Genomic DNA, 19,943 nt, shown 5'->3' on the forward strand with positions numbered 1-19,943 from the left:
ACAAATTTATGTTAGGGCAAAAAAATGTAGAAATGACGGCTGTTGGACTGAAGCGTTTTGCAGCAAAACTTGGTTTCATTGGTGTCTACAACTCCTCGCAGGATTGCTATGAAACTTAATGGGTTATTAAATTACCATATTCAGATGTGGATATTGTCAGGAATTTATAGTAAATTTGTAGTCATTCTGTTAGTGTCAACAAAAAGATAGTACTGATTGCTATTTCAAGTTTTAGAAATGGCAGCAAATTGTGTGTCAAAAGTGCTTAGTCTATCCCCATAAAAATTTTGTGCAATATGAATCCTGTTTTAATTTTAAACTGATTTTTAAATTTGTGCAATATGGTGTTCATAATGAACTGTAAATCCCTATGATTAAGTGTGTCAAATACTAGTATTGTGCCCACCATTGCCACAAGTGAACAGAGTTTGACATGTTGCGGTCTTATAATCCTGTGCCCTGCAAAGCTCTTTATTGATGTATTTATTTTTAATATTAAAATAAGTACTTTATTTAAGATGGGATGAGTAAAATGATCATTATGCATCCAAAAGGGCTGTTATGCACTGTGACCCCCATTTCAATTTTGGAATAAGGGTCATTACCCTCATTTTATCTTTCATAGGTTGTCAATTGTGGTAATAGCCCACAGAGGGGAGGGGATTACTTCCTATATACCAGTATATACAGACATGCTGCTGGAAATGGTCTGTTTTTCTAGAGTTGAAATTAATTATTGGGTCATGAATTTTCAACTTTCCTATATGAATGGGTTGTCATTTCTGAGCTGTACTATAGCAATGGGTAATATTTCTACAAATTAAATGTATAATTTATTGCTAAGATAAACTATCCTAATATCGATAATTTATATAAATATACATTCAATCTTTAATTAGTGTCTTCTTTTATCTTATCTTAATTCAAATTGATGTGGTAGAATATATGAATGGGTCTGCATTTTGCACTGAAAAATATATGAATGGTACAGATTTTCTTGTTTGACAAATATGGATGGGGGTGTTTTTCCAGCTGCAGCCTGTACCCAATTTTAACAAAGGTGACTCCCCCCCTATGAAATGGCCTTTACCTTTTAAGAATATAGAATGAAATGGGGATAAAAAATAAGCATTTTCTTTAACTTTGTCTACCTTGCTGATTTCCTGTGTCTAAATGCTTTGTCTTTTCTGGTTCAATCGATACCACAAATTCTTACTAGCAACCAAATTAAAAATGAATAAGATTATCTAATAAGTTCCATGAACTCCCAATAACATGAACTAACTACATTTTGACCTAGATTGATACTTGGGTATTAAAGTACCCTTGCAGGATGAAAACTTTATGAAGTCAGTTGTTATGAACTCCTCTAATTTTAAGGATTTCATCAAACAAATATCTCAACAAGTCAATACCATCAGGGAAAATAAATTTTAAATATATAAGGTAGCCATAAATTGTATTATATGTAGAAAAATGAATTTTATCAAGAACATTTTTGTGAAAAACATATTTTCTTATTTTTCAGGCTGGTTTGAGAAGCCCTGGTCTCTATGGCAAGAAGATGGCAGCATGAAATTTCAACAACGCCTTGTATGTATAGCAGCAACAAGTATTGTAATTGTTGTCTACCTGATTTTCCTGGCTGATGTTCAGTTGGTCAAACTTCAGGATAGATCTGTGGAGGAAGTACGCCAATCACCATTACATATCACTAACTATGATTGGCCATTACCAGGTAGACTTCAATGTAACCAGCAGGAAAATCTCAAGTCTTTTTCCAACATAACATCACTGGATCTAAGTGATAAAACTAAGTATGAACCTCTTAGCAATGGACAGTATCAACTACCAACTAAACCATTTGATGAAAATGACATCCCTGAACATTTAGATGTAGTATTAATTCCACACTCACATAATGATGCAGGTTGGTTAAGAACATTGGAAGAATATTATATTTATACAACAAAGAAAATTTTGAATAATATGGTGATAAAGTTACGCCAGTATCCAAACATGACATTTGTGTGGGCAGAAACTGTATTTCTAAGTATGTGGTGGAATGAATTAGAGGATGATATGAAGGTTCATGTTCGTAATTTAGTCAAACGTGGACAGTTAGAGATTGTTACAGGGGGATGGGTCATGCCTGATGAGGCATCTACTCTTTATACATCCTTAATTGACCAGCTGATGGAAGGCCATTTATGGTTACAAGAAAATCTGCATGTAAAACCTAAAACAAGCTGGTCAATAGATCCCTTTGGACACTCCGGAACTATGCCATACATACTTAAAAAATCTGGCATAGATAATATGGTGATCCAGAGAATTCATCAGGCAACTAAAGGTGCCTTAGCCAGTATGAAAAGTCTGGAGTTTTATTGGCATCAGTACTGGGATAAAGTTAGTCAGAATGATATTCTATGTCATGTGATGCCTTATATGTTGTATAGTGTTCAGTATTCCTGTGGACCAGATCCTTTTGTTTGTTATCAGTTTGACTTTCGACATTCTGATAATCCTGAGAAAAAACTATTTGCTAAAAGAAAAATAATTGATAGTAATATTGATAGAATGGCCAAATTCATGTACCAACAATTCCGTAAAAAGTCAAGTCTGTATCAGTTTAATACTATCTTAGTGCCAATAGGGGATGATTTCAGATATGATTCTTTACATGAATGGGATGAACAATATAAAAACTATGACTTGCTGATGAACTACATTAACTCTAAAAAGGAGTGGAATATAAATATACAATTTGGTACTGTCTCAAACTTCTTTGAACTTCTGGGCAAGAACAGCAATAATCAATTGCCTTCTTTTTCTGGTGACTTCTTTCCATATTCTGACCAGAGTTTTCTATATTGGACTGGATTCTATAGTACCCGACCTTTTGACAAAAGGTTTTCTCGAGAAGTTGAGGCAAACTTAAGAAGTGCTGATATTGTAAATGTTCTTGCTTATAGCTATTGTAAGAAATGGAATGTCAAATACGCTCATTACCATGAAGCAGCCTCTCTCTTACAACAGGCTAGGCGATATTTAGCTCTTTTTCTACACCATGATGCAATAACTGGTACATCAAGAGACTATGTAATGGAAAATTATGAAGAAAAACTTCTAGAGGCTTTTAATGACACACAAAAAGTTATTAGTATGGCTCTCCAGACACTACTGACTAAAGGAAAGTTCAATGTGCCTTTAATTCTCTCCCCTTATTTAGTTCATCAAAAATATAATGTAAAAACAGAACATAGAACTGTATCAGTTTCAGACACCGGAACATACATTGTTTTCTTTAATCCACTTGCCAAGTTCAAAAATGTTTTAGTATCTGTAGTTGTGAACTCTGATAATTTGCAAATTGTAGACTTCAAAAGGAATATTGTTCCATTCCAACTGAATCCAGTATGGACATCAAATGTTTCAATTTCAAGGACTAAGTTTGAGTTGATTTTCTTGGTAGAGTTATCACCTCTTGGTATTCAGACTTATACTCTCCGTAAAGGCCCATCTAAAAAGATGTTTGTGTCATCACTGACATTGCATAATGCTATGGAACTTAATGTAGCTCCAGAGTTAAAGTTTGTTCAAAACCGTCTAGTTTACACACCAGATGACAAAAGTAAAATTGTTATAGAAAATGATTATTTATTGGGAGAGTTTCATCCTGTGACAGGCTTACTACAGAAAGTTACAGATAAAAGAACTGGAAATTCAACTCTCATACAAATACAATTTCTATACTACACTTCTCGGGGGAGTGGTGCATACATGTTCCTGCCGAAGGGAGAGGCTTCAGCTTTGCCCAATGTTTGGGGACAACCTGTGGTACGTGTCACTGATGGTCCTTTCATGTCCAAGGTTGAAGTTCTACATCCAATTATACATCATACTGTGTTACTTTACAACAGTCCTACAGAGCAAAGTCAAAACTTCCATATACACAATGTTATAGATATGCATGCTTCTAAAACAAAAGATTGGGAAGTTATTATGAGACTATATACAGATATCTGTAATGATAACCTACAATTTTATACAGATCAAAATGGCTATCAGTTGATTAAACGTCAAACTAAACCTGAGTTAGGTATACCTGCAAATTATTATCCAATGACCTCAATGAGCATCATAGAGGATTCTGTACACCGTGTAACACTTCATTCAGGACAAGCACATGGGGTGGCTAGCTTACATCCAGGTGAACTTGAAGTTATGTTAGATAGACAACTTGTTTATGATGATGAGCGAGGTTTAGGACAAGGAATCATTGACAATAAGCCATCTCTTAGTGAATTTATCCTTCAGATTGAACAAAAAGAACATATAGAAAAGGATCATTATGTAACATCCCCTTCTCTCACAGCTATAGCAGTGAGCGAGGCTCTGCAACAACCTCCTGTTATGTCATACACTACTATAAATACAGATATTATAAACCGTAATTTCATGGTGACATCAAAATCATTACCATGTGATATTTCATTGGTTAGTTTAAAGAATTTAATGAGCTCTAACCTTGATTATGAGGGATCAAGTTTGATTATTCATCGTAAAGGATATGGATGTGGATTTAGTACCAGGTATATACAATGTCCACTCAGTGAAGATTTCACTCTGTCCTCTATCTTGCCTGATGTATATATGACTGATGTAAGAAAGACAACTCTTACACATCTGTATAATATAAGTAAACTTGATACATCTACACAGAATTTAAGCATTAAACCAATGGAGTTGTCAACATATAAAATGGTACTTTGATAATTAATTCCCTGTGAACTCACAAATGTTGGCAATGTTTTCATTTTTGCATGAAATGACTGCATTCTGATCTGATGCAATCTTTCATTAGGAGTTTTCTCAACTTTTAAATGGAAGTTTCACAATTTTTCAGATATCAATAATAATAATGATAAAATCTACACATTTTCTGAAATTACAGTCATCTGGATGAGAGAGAATCCACTTGTGTCATTAAAAAAATTACAGTTGAGAATGTAAATAGTGGATTCTTTTGTTATACCTTTCAGATTTTTTAAAAAGATTTTACTTAAGGAGCTTTTGACCAGAATTAATAAGAATCATGTGAGGTTTCGCTGAGACACTAAAAGCTCAATAACTGGAGTAATGTATGCTCCATGGTGGTTAAAACATCTATTGAAACACATTGATGAAATTGCAGTAGAAATATATGAAGAGATTTTTAAAGCTAATATATTATGCCAGTAATTTACATGTAGGTAAACAATGCCAGTACATTTTGATTCCATTCACCAATAACTTGATTGAATGACTTAAGTAGCAGTCTTAGTAAGAATAATGCAAATTATGTAATATGTAATACAACCCAATAAAGGCTACACATTTTTATTTTTGTTATTAAGTTGCTTTATTGGTCTATATGATGAAATGTATAATTCTTCATTTCAATCTGTCTGTGTTAAGGAGATAATTCACATTGAAAATGCAGTGCTTTTTATTGTATTTTAGTATCATTTTAAGAGTTATTTCCCTTAATTTTGAATTTCTGCAGCATATTCTATGTATTTTTTATCTCCTAAGAATACAGGTTATATAAACAGCCATGTTAATTTCTGTTAAGTATATCATTTTAAACAAAATATCAAAAATAAAAATATGTAGGCTTTCCAACCATGAATCACATTTTGCATGATTCTTAGCTGGAGTGTTTCTTAAAAGACAAGGATCCGACAATGTATATCTCAACTAGATATGTTATACATATAAGATGTATACTTCATTACTCTAGCTTATTGTCTATTTTGTTTGTAGATGTACATGTGTGTAAAAAAGACAAAATATGGTGCTTCCATTTATAATTCCAGACATTTTACAGCTAATTCCTACAATGAGTCTGATTTCTTCTCTATGATGGTTATGTTAATTGTATTTATTTATTGGGTTGTAACTAGTCTGATATGTTTTTAGATAAGTTTTTCAGGAAGCAGATTTAATATACTCTAGAGGAATAAAAATAAGCCAGTATTATTACAATCAACAGGCTTAGGTAATTAGTACTGGTTAGGACTACAGCAAAGGGGGAATAACTCAAAGTATTTGATCTTATCTGATTATGCGCAGTAGAATGGTGCTAAGGTATTAGCTGTGAAATGTAACTACACATTCCATGTGATTGCTGTATATAGCAGTTGATTTTATGTGCATTATAATGAAGTATAATGTGTTATGTTATCAATAGTTAGTTTTCATTTGTTTCCAGTTTAAGTGTAACATATAATATCTATTAACCTGAAGTGTTGCTATCATATAAATATGTAATTGTATGTGTGTATATAATATCTTGTTTTTCTCATTCATTCAGTATTTGGTTAAACAAACATGATTCAGTCTTTTGTCTATTGTTAGCAAATGAAAGTTGTTATTAATTAGTAAAGTTGTCTTAGTGCCCTATGTGTGTTTTGCAGGAATTGTATTTCTCTTAATTAAGTTGACTTAGTTAATGTAAATATTAGCTGTCCACCTCTGAATCAGACATGCATTTTGGCATGTCAGTTAACTGCTAGTAGTCCTTATTTTGTACATTTGTATAATTTATATTCATTTTCGTTATTTCCATTGTAACAAGGGACTCAGACAGTTTTGAACTGATTTTTAGGTGTGTTTGTTTGTACTTTAACCCTGCTGCATTTTTTGTTCGGGTCCCAGGTCAGGAATTTCAGCCTCTGTATATCTTGTTTTGTTTTCACCTTCAATTTATTTTTATGTTACTTGAGTATATAGGGGTTACTCTACCTGTTTGCTAACATTTTCATCCTGGTGGGATTGTTGTCTCTATGGCATATTCACGGTACCAATTCTCCTTATATTTTATTTATTCAGTTGGAAGTAGCTTTAGACACTTTGTTTAGGCATTGGACAATGAGTTTTCCTTCTAGTATAAGGCATTTTAGGTGAAAGATACAGAATATGTTTTCAATAACAGTTATCTTCTTTTGAAAGAAAATGACAGGGTAGTCCATTGATTTTTTTTCCTGCCCATAGAAGAAACAATTGTTGAATTTCCATACCCTGAAGCATTCTTAACAACATGTTAATTTTTTTTTTAAAATATGTGATGTTGCCCTTTATATCACCCTCTGTATAATTCTTTTTATTCTGAATATGGCAAAAAGCACCAAAAAAATATTCCCAGTCTTGTACTTAGTATAAATTGAATGGAATTCTAAAAAAAAAATGAGATAACATTTAAGAGGCAACATTTTCCACAGGATTCTGACCACAAGGCCAACTTCAAAAATGGTTTCCATGTTCAACATTTTCAGCAGAATCTGCAAGAAAAAAAAACTATTGTTCCTAATGCAACTCTGTTAAATAAGATAGAGGAAAAGTACAAACATTAGTAACAAAACGGAAAATGCATTTTCCACATTTTTGCTCTGAATTGGATACTGTTGTAACCACCACTATGTATTGTATTTTTTGTCCATTCTGTGATTTAAGAAATATACAAAAGCACTCTTCATTCTTTTTTAAAGAGAAGATTTAAGTTTGAGAACCTGACATATATTTATGTTTAGTGTGTGTGTTTTTTTTGTTGTTAAAATGTTATAATTATATTTTACTATTATTGATGAGATATATGTACATGTAATTGTAAAATCAACAAGACAGTATGAATGTTAATGAAGTGTGAGGACATAGTTAAACAGTTTTTAACACAGGTCTGGGGCCTGTATAATGACATGTCTTTAACACAGGTCTGGGGCTTGTATAAGTCATTATAATATATTATTGTTATCAGTTGAACACAAGTAGAATGAATCTCATTAAATTTGTACAATTTTCCCTACTGATTGTGACAAGTTTGGTGGGGTTGTGGTCATAACTGTTTAGAAATATGGAATTGAAAAGGTGCAAAAACATTTTTCTGGTTCCTAGACAGTTGCTTGGGTAAAAGTGTATGGATCTATATGAAGTTCCATACTCATAAAAGAATGGTTTGGATGGGTTTTATTGGTGATAACCTAATCCTTTTCCTTAGCCTTTATATAAGTTGCTTAATTATTTACCCATTTATATATGATTTTTTGAATGCTGAATCTTACTGTGGTCTGAGATCGCAGAAAAAAATGTCGTCCGTTTGATTAAATGGTACCAACATATCTTCCTCGTCTGTACACTTTGAGGTCCATACGGACAATAACCGAGTAAAATTGTATAAATCGCTTTGAAATTGTACCATAATATCCCATACCACAAAAAAACGCTGCGTTTGATTTGGGGATTTAGGGATGAAAGGGGGGAGGCAAAACAAAGAAATTTCATAATTTAATTTAAGTAAAAGTGAAAAGAAACTGTAGAAATCTATAATCTGTAGAAAACAAATCTCACGAAAAACGTAATCAGATGTAGGAAAAGAATAAAAATTAACGACAAAAATCGTTGAAAATGTGGCAGTCTTTGTCCGTTACAATGTATGCTTTTTCGCCTTCTGCGATTTTAAGAAAACACATCTTCTGAAAGTGCGAGATGGTTGGTAAGGTGATGTCAATGGCGGATCCAGAGGGGGTTGCGGGAAGTTGGCACCCCTTTTTATTGGATAATTTGTCATTTTAGTGTTTACAATTGACAAAAAATGGCAAATGATGTCCTAGCAGCTAGGAACCTCGGCTGGTACCCCTCCTTTTCAAAGTGTCTGGATACGCCCCTGGTGATGTAACCTTTCAGTTAAAAAAAATAAACACGCATTACAGTAGACCTCGTGCAGCTTATGACGACAGCTTTGCCATGTATTGCCGTACCCCTGGGACTGTATAATACTTATGAAATAAATTAATACAAGTTCCTGCGTTGCCCAACTTGTCGTGAGAGTCGCAACAAGTATTCTAAATGTAAAGAAATATTTTTAGTGCGATTGGTGCTGTCGAGAGTATCTAGTTTACTAAGAATATAAGTATACATATATATAGATGTGGTAGGAGTCGTCAAAGCAACGAACAGTTAAACTTCTACAGGTCACCACACGGTCTCCAATGATGGGCAAAACCCATACCATTAATCAAGCTGTATAAGGCCCCAAAATAGATGATGTGAATTTACATAAAAGACAAAAATCGACCTGATCTATAGAAAAAACGTATACTATAGATTAAAAAAATATGGTTTGGCTTGTAAAAAAATAACTTCCATGATGCACTTGAGGTGTTCATATACTATCGCTTGGAGGGAATTTTCTCATCAATTACGATGTTCAACCAACTATCACAAAAACATTTTATGTCTAAACTTATAGCTGATGATTTTAGCAGAAAGTTCATGATAAGTATTAACTTTTTTCCCGATATTCTGAATCCAAAAGTGTCGTTAAATCTGATACGTCTGATCAGCTCTACTTTCTAATCAGTGACTTTCTGAATATTAGTCCCTTCAGTATTGATGGTATTTACAGTCAACTCTCCGCTCATTTTATATTAAAGAAGATCAATTAGATAATGTATACCTGCAGTCACTGGTACTAGGATCCGACTTTATTTGTTGTCTGTTTCTATAACAACAAATCAATTTTTATGTAACCATGGGGATATTGTTATTCTACACATGTATTGTCATTTTAATTTGTGCTGTTAATAGGCTAAGGATTTGAAAGGTTTATATTTATAATAAATTTTATAATTAGAGTTTTGTCTCTGTTGCTTGCTGAGCTGAACCGCTTTATATTTACCTTTTCTGCATATGATGAAAAACATACCTAAAATACCAATTCAACTCAAACCCCAAATATGTTTGTCTTATACTTAAAAGAAAAATCACAAAATGCGCCCAAGATTGATTTTGAACACTGCGTCTTGTATGGCGTGCAGTTAAGGACAGTATACACTTTCATGATTTCTGGTTAGGGTTTGCATAAATAGAATTGAAGGTTGAGCGAGAAGCAAGGGAATAAATTGAAAATTGGGGAAGAATTTGTAAAAAAAAAAAAAAAAAAAAAAAGGTATCTGCTAAGTGATTACTTTTTTCTAATTTTAGGGGTCTTACGTCAGGCACGCCTTTCCTTTCCGCACATGAAATATCTTGCATTTTATTTTCCAGAGTTAAAGCACCGATCAGTCTACCCCAATTTTGTAGATATATTAATATGTAATATATGTAAGGGATCGCTGAAACACGCACAGGGGAGATAACTTAGCGTGTAAGAGATCACTGAAAAAAATCCAAACAACGTTATAATTGTCAAATTTGAAAAGCAATCGTTTTGTTGTTCCCTCCGAACTCGCACCGCCTGTACGAAGTCCAACGCTCTATACCACACGGATATATATACAAATATAAAGTTGTAGGTGGCCATTTTATTCTTCATTACGTTTAACCAAGGTAGTTGAATGAAAATTTTGTTTATTAATATTTTCTTAAAGCGTAACATTTTATCGGTATCGTTGTACAATCCTCAAAAGTTCTATCCAAACTACAGAATGAATGCGAAGCTGCAAATTCGCTCCCTAAGTATATAAAAACCACAGTAGAAATGGCAATAGTAAACATATCAAAGTACAAATTAAAGTAAAGCAATGTGAAATAAAATCACATGATGAGTTTATAACAAAGCTAAATTTGCAGAGTAAACGATTTACAAAATCACAAGATAAATGACATAACAAAAAGGACGAAGTTAAATTAAATATATGAAAAAAAAAAAAAAAACAAAAAACAAAACAATCATTACAAATTTCAATATAGTTTTAAGGAGTAACTTTTCCGATCAGCAGCATTAGAGTCAAATACATAGGAAAATCTAAATCTATACTATAAAGGAATGAAGCCAGTGTTTTCCGTGTTTTGAAATTTTTTATACTGCAAATATGATACAATTCGGAGTCAGACAAGTCTGACCACTGGGTTGGTGAATACCCTCGGGAACTATATTCACCAACTAGTATGAACAGAATAAATGACAATGTAAACAAGATGATGCACGCTATGTAGTCCTAATATTTCAGTCAAAGATCTAGAAGGGAAACATGGTACAAATTCGTAAGCATTCCCTTAAATATATAGAAGCTAAGAAATCTGTTCCGAACAGTTCCATTATGCACCCTTAATTCGATCGGTTATTAGGTAGTAGGTGAGTAATGAACATGAAAAGGGGAGACACGGTGCAAGTGTTACGAAAACTTCCATTATGCACTTCGTAGTCGATCGGTAAACAGAAAGTAGATGAGTGGTGTACCTGAAAAGAGAAGCATGTTACAAGTCATGCTACAATAATATACGGAATAGTTAAGCAATCCCTCCGATAGATGCTGAGATATCTGCTAATGCAAATTGTAACGGGTGGGCTGTCGGTTTGACGGACTCTAATGAGTGGGGTATAAAATCTTAGGAACAATGACAAAGTAAAAATAAATAGGATGAATGATTAAGGCAAAATCACAAGATAAATGGCAAGTAAAATTCACAGGATAAGTGACAATGTTGAATTCACAGGATAAATGACAAGTGCATTCGTAGGACATATGAAGTAAAATTGCCATGTTAAATCAGAAGGCAGTGACATGAGAGATAAACAGGAGGTCAAACAGAATACGGTTCTATAGCTATACATAAAGGCTGGTTTCAGCTAGGACAAAAGGTTAAGCAAGCTCAAACTAAAGAAAATCGAGAGAGAACGAACGTGAATGATTTTAAGAAAATCAAGTAACATATACTTAAGCAGGAAAACAGGCAATGCCAACAAAATACAATCGAGTTTTCAGCAATCATCGAAAGTCAAGGTCTAAATATGTCAGGAATGATTAATTTGATAAGTTTGTTTGCAAAAAAAAAAAAACAAACAAACTAACAAAAAACAAAACAAAACAAACAAATAAACAAACAAAAAAAAAAGTGCAGTTATTGAATACATGTATAATCCTAAATGTAAAAACTGAATTCAAGGTTTTTACTATATCATATCATGGACAAAACTTTATCGATTGACATCCTATCCTAAATTGCACGACTATTTCTTGTTGTATAATTATGAATTTTAAACAAAAAATCGAAATTGATAAAAAGAGGTACATTTATTCGAATATTTAACGAAAAACTGGATTCTTTCTAAACTATTAATGTACTTTTCAACAATTCTGTAACAAAAAAAAACATCTTTCTAATTTCTGTACAATGCTTCGTGTTCAAATTATCTGTTTCTTTTTTCTGTATACCAAAAATATTATCTATGAATCATAAAGACTTTTTGGCCGTCTTCTGAGATAAAATTTAAAAGTTGTTTTCAGCAAAAACATTCCATTTAAAAATAAATGTATAGTTCTCTAATTTTCATGGTTATGTTGGTATCTAACAAAACTTCAGTTGGTTTCTTAAATCGCCGACATATATATTGCAAAACCAACTTAGATTACGAAAGCAGCAATGTAATAAATCATTACCAAAATGAATATGTTCAATATTTATTTCATCGTCATAAATAGATGTATTATGTTTAAACGTTTAGGTGAGCTTGAATATAAAGAGGACACTTGAGTAAATTGTGAATTACATCCACATGACATTTAGGACATCGTTACTCGAAATAGGACAGCGTTCAAATTGCTCTATCAGACATAACTGAATCTCTATAAGGCTGATTGATGTGTGTGATGGTCACACAAACAAGTACATATACTTATTCTTAACAGCCGTGAATTGTCAAATTTCAAAATACAAACCACTATGAACCATATTGGGATTATGAGGGAATGTTTTTTTTTCATCCTACATTTTTATTTTGAAAATATAATAATAATTTTTTTCTTCAGTGCAAAATGTCGCTTTTTGTGATATAAACATTAAAATATATGAAGAATAAGATATCCTGCCTTTCAAGTTTTCCTTGAGGTCTGTCCTGCCTTATTTCAGAAAATTTTGATCTTGCTTCTTATCATATTTCATCCTGGCACCCAACCCCTCAAAATGGTGGTTTCCTTAGACGAAGGAAATGATGTACCAAAATGTTCTTGGGTAAATTGCATAGTATTCGACACGGTCCAACATTCCGCCCGTGATTGGTACGTTTGTAGCACTTCTGTAATGTTTCCACAATATGGTTTGTATGGTTTGTAACATTATTTACAGTTTGTATCTTTTGTTCATGTTTATAGTTGTTTTCGTCCTATTAGATACCGGAGTAATAGACGTTTCTGTTGCCTGGGTTACAAAAAGGATAGTAAATCTTGCATTTAAAAACCTGGGCCTTGTCACGAAACAGACATCGGACTTTGAATGGCCTAACATAGCAGATAAAATTAGCACAATGAACTTTATATATTGAAACCCGGTAAATTTCAACAGTCTTACCGGAGTTACAACCTATTAACGCTTATTACAACACGGTTATAAATGAATTATGATTGTTTTTGTTTTTGTCAGTAACCTCACGACAAGCCCTGAGGATTTTCTCCATTTATAATTAATACTCACCTGTGATGGAGCTATCAATAATAGAATAGCTATAGGTTTAGTTGGAAACGTTTAATCTTACAGAAGGAAGTCAAGATGCCAGCTCCTTATTATGATGATCAGGTTAGATATACTTTTTACATCTACTGTTTTTAAAGCAACTTTCACACACGTTAAGTGTTATTTTTTTCCTCATGTTTAGTGTTCCGTTCAATACAATACTCTTCAGGATATCAAAAGCTGGTATAAAATTCAGCTCAGATAACATTCGATAAATATACTTAGTAAACGTGGACTCGTGCTTGCTAACTATTGTATCGAATATGATGGGTTTTTTTTTGTTTTGTTTTGTTTTGTTTTTTGTTTTTTTATTATTTGTTTTTTTTTTTTTTTTGTTTTTTGTTTTTTTTTGTCTTTTGTTTTTTTTTGTTTTTGTTTTTGCTTTCTCGAACACTGTTGATGACACTTTTTAAGGCATACTAAATTATCAATGCTGAGCAACATAAAGATAAGTCGACCGCCAACAAACATCCATAGTTCAGTTTCTATCGTTTTAAGGAAAACTTAATGATTATGTCAAATGTGCTGATTATCATGCCAGCTCTTGAAATCCATGTTTTCTTTCTTACTAACTGTTTGTCACAATGTATGTCTATATATTTCTCTTGTTGCGCTTAAATGTACCCGAGTCAACAAATAAACTGGTCTTGGTAATTCATTTTAAAAGGTGCACTTGTGAATTGTATTTAAAATCGCACAACCGGAACATTCGCACAAATGAAATTTAAAAAAAATATTTTTTAAAAAGTCTCCTAAATATGCAGCTAACTGCTTAATTTGCATAATTTGCTTCTACTCCTACAACATGCCTTGGAATTCAGTTCCTCGATACTCCAACATGGTTCCAAGTCAGAATATATCTTGCTAGACAACATCAACCATTTCTGGATCGTTTATGTTTATATAACCATTGTAGCTGGTATGTCCCAGTTTCATGTCTCTTGTTAAAAGACTATTTCTAATTGTACTTCCAATAAGAAAAACTGAAAATATTTATACGGAGACTTTATATTACAAAATTGTTAGTATAACCTCTGGCTTATTTTAACATACTTAAGATGCAAGATTGTTCAAACGAAAATTTCAAATTTCAAATTTTCTGAAACATGGAAATGGAGATATATAGGGCTTGATTTTATTAGTCTGTCATTAATAAAAGGTTAATAAGCAGGGAGATGCGTGACTGGTAAATATTGGTCTGGTCGTCATTCGCAACAGATTTCTCTAACTGAATAATTAATTGGATCTATCTAATGACCAGATATCGATCCGAGATGTTTCAAACAAATGTTGCGTAAAACAATTAGTGCCGCGGACACATAAAATACAAGGATAATTTATAAAGTTGTTGAATATCATATTTTTTACGTGAAAATCAGTAGGGTTTTCTGTTTTTTTCTGTTTGCATTAATTAATTACGGTAAAAATAAAGCCAACCTCGAGAATTCACCTTGTGAATTATATCGTTATTACTAAAGGGAACATGTGGAAGAGTTCTTTTTTTTTTTAATAAGGCTAAAAAGCTAATAAGTAAATATGAAACTAGTTTATTATGTTTAAGATTTCCGGAAAGGAAGTCATTGAGAACAAATTACATTACTGTTGGGACACTTAATTCAGAAAGAGTAATAAAGGGAATCAAGATTCTAGCGGAAATCAAAAGAATGTAATCCAGGGACAAAGACCAGACATGGAAAACAGACATATACAACAAAGGACTTAAAGTAACTAAAATCATACATACAAGGTAACAAAAGCAAATGGGCAACCCGGACTCCACTAAAAACTGGGAACATGGACCAGGTGCACCGGTAGGATAAGCGTCTGCAATCGCAATACATCGCATCATTCTCGGAAATTACACTTTGGATAAATGAAACTTCTTGCACACTTGTTTTAACAGCACGATGAAATATAAAGCAAAAACATATTTTTATTTACAAAAAAATGGTTTTCGATGTTTCATGTTCAAGTTTCTTTTGCAACACTATAAAAATTGATACAACGCAAATTGTTTATTTACATTTTTTATGATAAGATTATTTCTGAACTAGATAAAATTATTCTATTATTCAAGAAAAAAAACCGAGTAATTTAAGACATATTAATATGAGCTGTTTTAGGAAACTTTTTACATTTTTTAATGAGCACCAGACTTCATTCATTTTCGGGAGAATACAATATCATTACAGAAAGTAAAAAAAGTCTTTCAAAAAGAATAGTTCAAGGCAAGTAGCTAATTTATTTCGTAGAGTTGGCATACCATTAGTATCGTTAAGAATAAGAAAATCATTTGTGCGCATTTTTTTTATTATTTTGAAGCATTAAATACTGCTTGGCAAAAAATGCAGTTTAATGACATAATACTGTACAATATACGACGTTCATGCAACTAAATTAAAAGACGCAATGAATCTGAATATTTCTCATGTCATGTTGGTGTTAGACAAGGGAAAACATGCCTCCCTTTGTATTTTCATTCTTTGAACTAACGTAAATGGTTTAGAATTTGTTTCTTGTGGAATACAAAATAAAATAATCTATCTTGATATGTTGGCGACACTGTCTTATTCTTTAAAATTACAAAAAAAAAATGACGCATTAACTATGGGGTGTTTGCATTTTTGAAGAATTGTTGTGTTTTCGATAAAACTGTGAAACCAAATTAACATCTTTGGTTTTGTAAGCTAAGGTTTTAGAAGAATCAATATAATTTCAGAATCTTTAAAAGATTTTATACAAATGTAGTATCTTTCGAAAGTAGGTAGTCAAGCATATTATTGATCTTGATTGGAGTATAAAACTGGCACCTCTGCTTTTTGTTTCAGCGATATGTGTCAGAAGATGAGACAGTTCAGAGATCGCAAGGATCAAGACAATATCCATTGCATAATTCTACATCCTATGCTAGGTACGAACGGTATGAAATAGAGGCTCCATCGCTCAAAGCAAGACAAGATGACATGAAAGGAAAGAAAGTAACGTTCTGTATGTCAGGTGACAGAGATAGTAAAGGTGTAGATCTCTGTATAAACAATAAGATCAGAACATTTGGCAGTTTATTGGCTGAGCTTGATAAACATTCTAAGATAAAACCTAAAGGAGGGGTTCGATATATATTTAAGAAAGATGAAAATCGCTTTAGGAAGATAGATGATTTAAGCGAGATCCAGAGTGGAGACCTGTTTGTTGTTTCTGACAAACCAAGCATAGATAAATCCATTAATTACGGATTTCCAGCCGGACCTAGTCCAACCAAGAGTATACAAAGGTCACCATTACCTAGGAGGTCTCACAAAGGTCCAGCTCCTCTAAGACGTAGTGTCTCTAGAAAAACGGACACAATCATAGTGATGAACAAAGAGAGACTAACAACTTACAAACTGAACCCCAATACAACACAATTGTTCGAGGAAGTGTTGGAGACTGTTGGTGATATGCTCAAGCTTAATTATGACGCATATAAACCTCTGACTATGTACTCGGCTGTCGACGGAGTGTATACTAAGGTATCATGTGTAAACAATTTTGACTAAAACACTATGCATAATTTTTCTAATATTTTAAATTCAATAGCCGATAGAAAAAAATTAACTATATATGATCATGTACACATGACCTTCGTTCAATTAAATTTTGATATACGGCACTGTCTAGTTTAACCATCTTTCTAATAGTTCCATCATATTTATTTTGTAAGTTACAAGATTAAAGATAATAATGATAAAAAACAAATAAATAAAAACTGAGCCCGCGAAATTTGATGGGATCCTGCCCCGGATCCTACATTATTCTCGCACAGTTTATTTGCCTTAAGTTGCAGGCCGTGTTACAAGGTTCATATTGATTGATTCAATAGTTGCAATAAACAAACAAATCTGTACCTTCAAAAGCTATAATATACAATTACAATATTTCAACGTATCACGAAATTGATACAGACTGAAGCTTTAGGCTGAGATAATTTGAATTATTAGGGTCCAAAAAATCTCGTATGGTGGTTCAAGTTTGCAATTAAATAAGGCATCCTCTTTTATATTACACAGATCGACAGTTTCAGAAAGCTCAACTCACAACTACACGTAACCGAACTTAAAAGTGCAGGAAACGAAACGCCCAAGTTTCTCATCTGTAAGAACGGAGAACAACCTGAAGATGCATTGTCAGAAAAAATGAGAAAATCATATGAGAAGAAAGGACTTCTCAGGTCAACCGACGATCGAAAATTCAATGATAGGTATATTGACGACGGTGATGAGGACTATGTTGAAGATGGCACTCCAGAACCAATACATCACGAAAAACGACGACAGAGAAAAACAGATGGAGCCCGTGATCCCGATTTATACGACAAGCGTCGTCATAAGAATTCGGAAATCGAACGAGATCACGAATCGGTTAGTCATGTTAGGCGACAACAGAAAAATTTGATGATCGATAGCGAAAAAGAGCCAGTTAAAAATGATAGGCGTCGACTAAGACAAATGAATGCCGAACGCGAAGAACCGGTCGACAGGCGCAAACAAAGAAACATGGAATTGCACAGAAATGGAGCATCCCCTCCAAAGCATGATGAACCACCGATAACATCTCGTAGATCCCAGAATAGTAACCCCATGTCGAAGTCACAGTCAAGAGAAAGTATTGGATCAAAAACAAGCTCAAAAACTACAACACCCAGGCTAAACGGAACGTCAAACAAACCACAGCCAAGAATTCCCCCATCGCAAAGACGAAGTCAGCAACGTGATGATGAAACGAGCACAGAATCTCAGCAAAATTTAGAAGATAGTGATAGCGATAGCGACTATCCAGAACCAAGAGTTGTCGAACCTAGGCCAGTTAGGGGTCCCAGAGAGTCTCCAGAATATTAGACCACTTCTTAGTATAAGTGGAGTCAAGATGGCTTTTAATCAAAATAAATAATGCACATAATCTAGAACACTCGTCAAATTCCGATATTATTAAAAAAAAAAGATATTTATTGTCCTTCGGTATCAATTTTTTGGACTCAGCTTCGAAAGTTGAACGTTAATTTCGATTCGAAACCTTATATTTCGTATGATTTCCTTGAGAATTGGTTGCTAATGTTTTGCCTCAAGCAGCGTTAAATTTGGTACCCTGCGGAAAAAAATATCGTCACTTGATCGATAACTAAGGATTTTAACGCCCCCACCTATATATTATCATTGTACATACTGAATTACTAATCATTATTTTTAGGACTTGGTACTCTCATATTTCGGTTAGGGGCACAAAATGGCAGAGCCGCAAACAACCGAGTTTGAAGGATGAACTTCTTTAAATACAAGCCAATATTTCGTCTGTCTGTGCAGGTCAATGAATTTTGACTCAAATCACTATATTTAGAGGAACTGAAATCCATGCATATATCTATTTCAGTGATGTTAAATGCTGTCCAGACTAGAGAGAGCGAAGGTATTGTTATGCATGTAGGACCTCTATGTATATTTCGCTTATCAGGATGACAATTGTTAATATTTTAATAATTAATTCTCATAACGTATCTTTTAAAGCAAAGTAAGAGAAAAAACTCACTAAATATACGTATTCAGGACATATAGCAGATTGATAAAAACTTTCTTTGGACTGGTACCATGAAAATAAATATTAAGAGGCTTTTTTATTCGTACAACCGTATAAACGTGTGCCTTTATGTATATAATCATATGTAACACTATTGTATTATACAAACCATCAGTTTCCCAATGCTCTTTCACATTGAATGTGTTATTCATTAAATGTTACGTAAATGTATCAAATATACGTTGATGTTGAATAAAAATTTTCTTCAATTTTTGGTAAATTTCTAAAATTGGCAAATTTGAAGATATTGGACTATGCATATAACTTGACACTCTGAAAAAAATATGATGAGCTGGTTGTTCCATGAAACACTGGATGCATTTTCAAATGTATTTTACGTTTTCTTTTCGCCGGACACAACTTGTATCGGCATCCTAAATTAATGGGGAAAATGTCATGGAATACATTGTATTAACAAGTAGTACCCGGCAACAAATGCACCATCGAATAACCTTTATAAAAATAGTTAATAAACAGATCATAAAAAGGTCTTCAACATGTGTAAACACACCTTTAAGTAAGTTCTGAAAGGCCCCGGACCCGGCGACAAAAGTAATAAAATCCACGGTAACAGAACTATGACACTTCTTGAAAAAAAACTAAAAAGTCAAATAACAACGCGAAACATATTGATGACCAACATCTCCTAACCATGGACAGGCACATGTGTAGGGTTTAGCTAGTTTTATAAGGCCATAACCATCCCTTTCAATGTAAGGTATAAAATGAACTGAAAAAACAAACAGATCATAAAAAGGTCTTCAACATGTGTAAACACACCTTTAAGTAAGTAAGTTCTGAAAGGCCCCGGACCCGGCGACAAAAGTAATAAAATCCACGGTGAC

General features: G+C 33.1%; 2 protein-coding genes across 4 annotated transcripts in view; both read left to right on the forward strand.

Annotated features, from left to right (window-relative positions):
- LOC148623506 (alpha-mannosidase 2-like) overlaps positions 1-9,674 on the forward strand; it is a 78,390-nt gene extending 68,716 nt beyond the window's left edge. For all 3 annotated transcript variants that reach the window (XM_088565353.1, XM_088565354.1, XM_088565352.1), the window contains one exon: positions 1,529-9,674. In XM_088565353.1, coding sequence (XP_088421479.1) covers positions 1,573-4,776 — 3,204 coding nt within the window. In that variant the 5' untranslated portion in view covers positions 1,529-1,572 and the 3' untranslated portion in view covers positions 4,777-9,674. The remainder of the gene's footprint in view (positions 1-1,528) is intronic.
- A 3,806-nt stretch (positions 9,675-13,480) lies between these two features.
- LOC148623507 (uncharacterized) lies at positions 13,481-19,214 on the forward strand. Its single transcript, XM_088571138.1, has 3 exons — positions 13,481-13,554; positions 16,320-17,000; positions 17,538-19,214. Exons 1-3 carry the CDS (start codon positions 13,528-13,530, stop codon positions 18,363-18,365), a joined length of 1,536 nt encoding a protein of 511 aa, XP_088427264.1. The 5' UTR covers positions 13,481-13,527; the 3' UTR covers positions 18,366-19,214.
- Positions 19,215-19,943: the final 729 nt, after the last annotated feature.

The sequence above is a fragment of the Perna viridis genome, chromosome 2 (genome assembly GCF_037379345.1).
Source record: "Perna viridis isolate PV_CMFRI_1.1 ecotype Kerala chromosome 2, ASM3737934v1, whole genome shotgun sequence".
NCBI classification, from domain to species: Eukaryota; Metazoa; Mollusca; class Bivalvia; order Mytilida; family Mytilidae; genus Perna; species Perna viridis.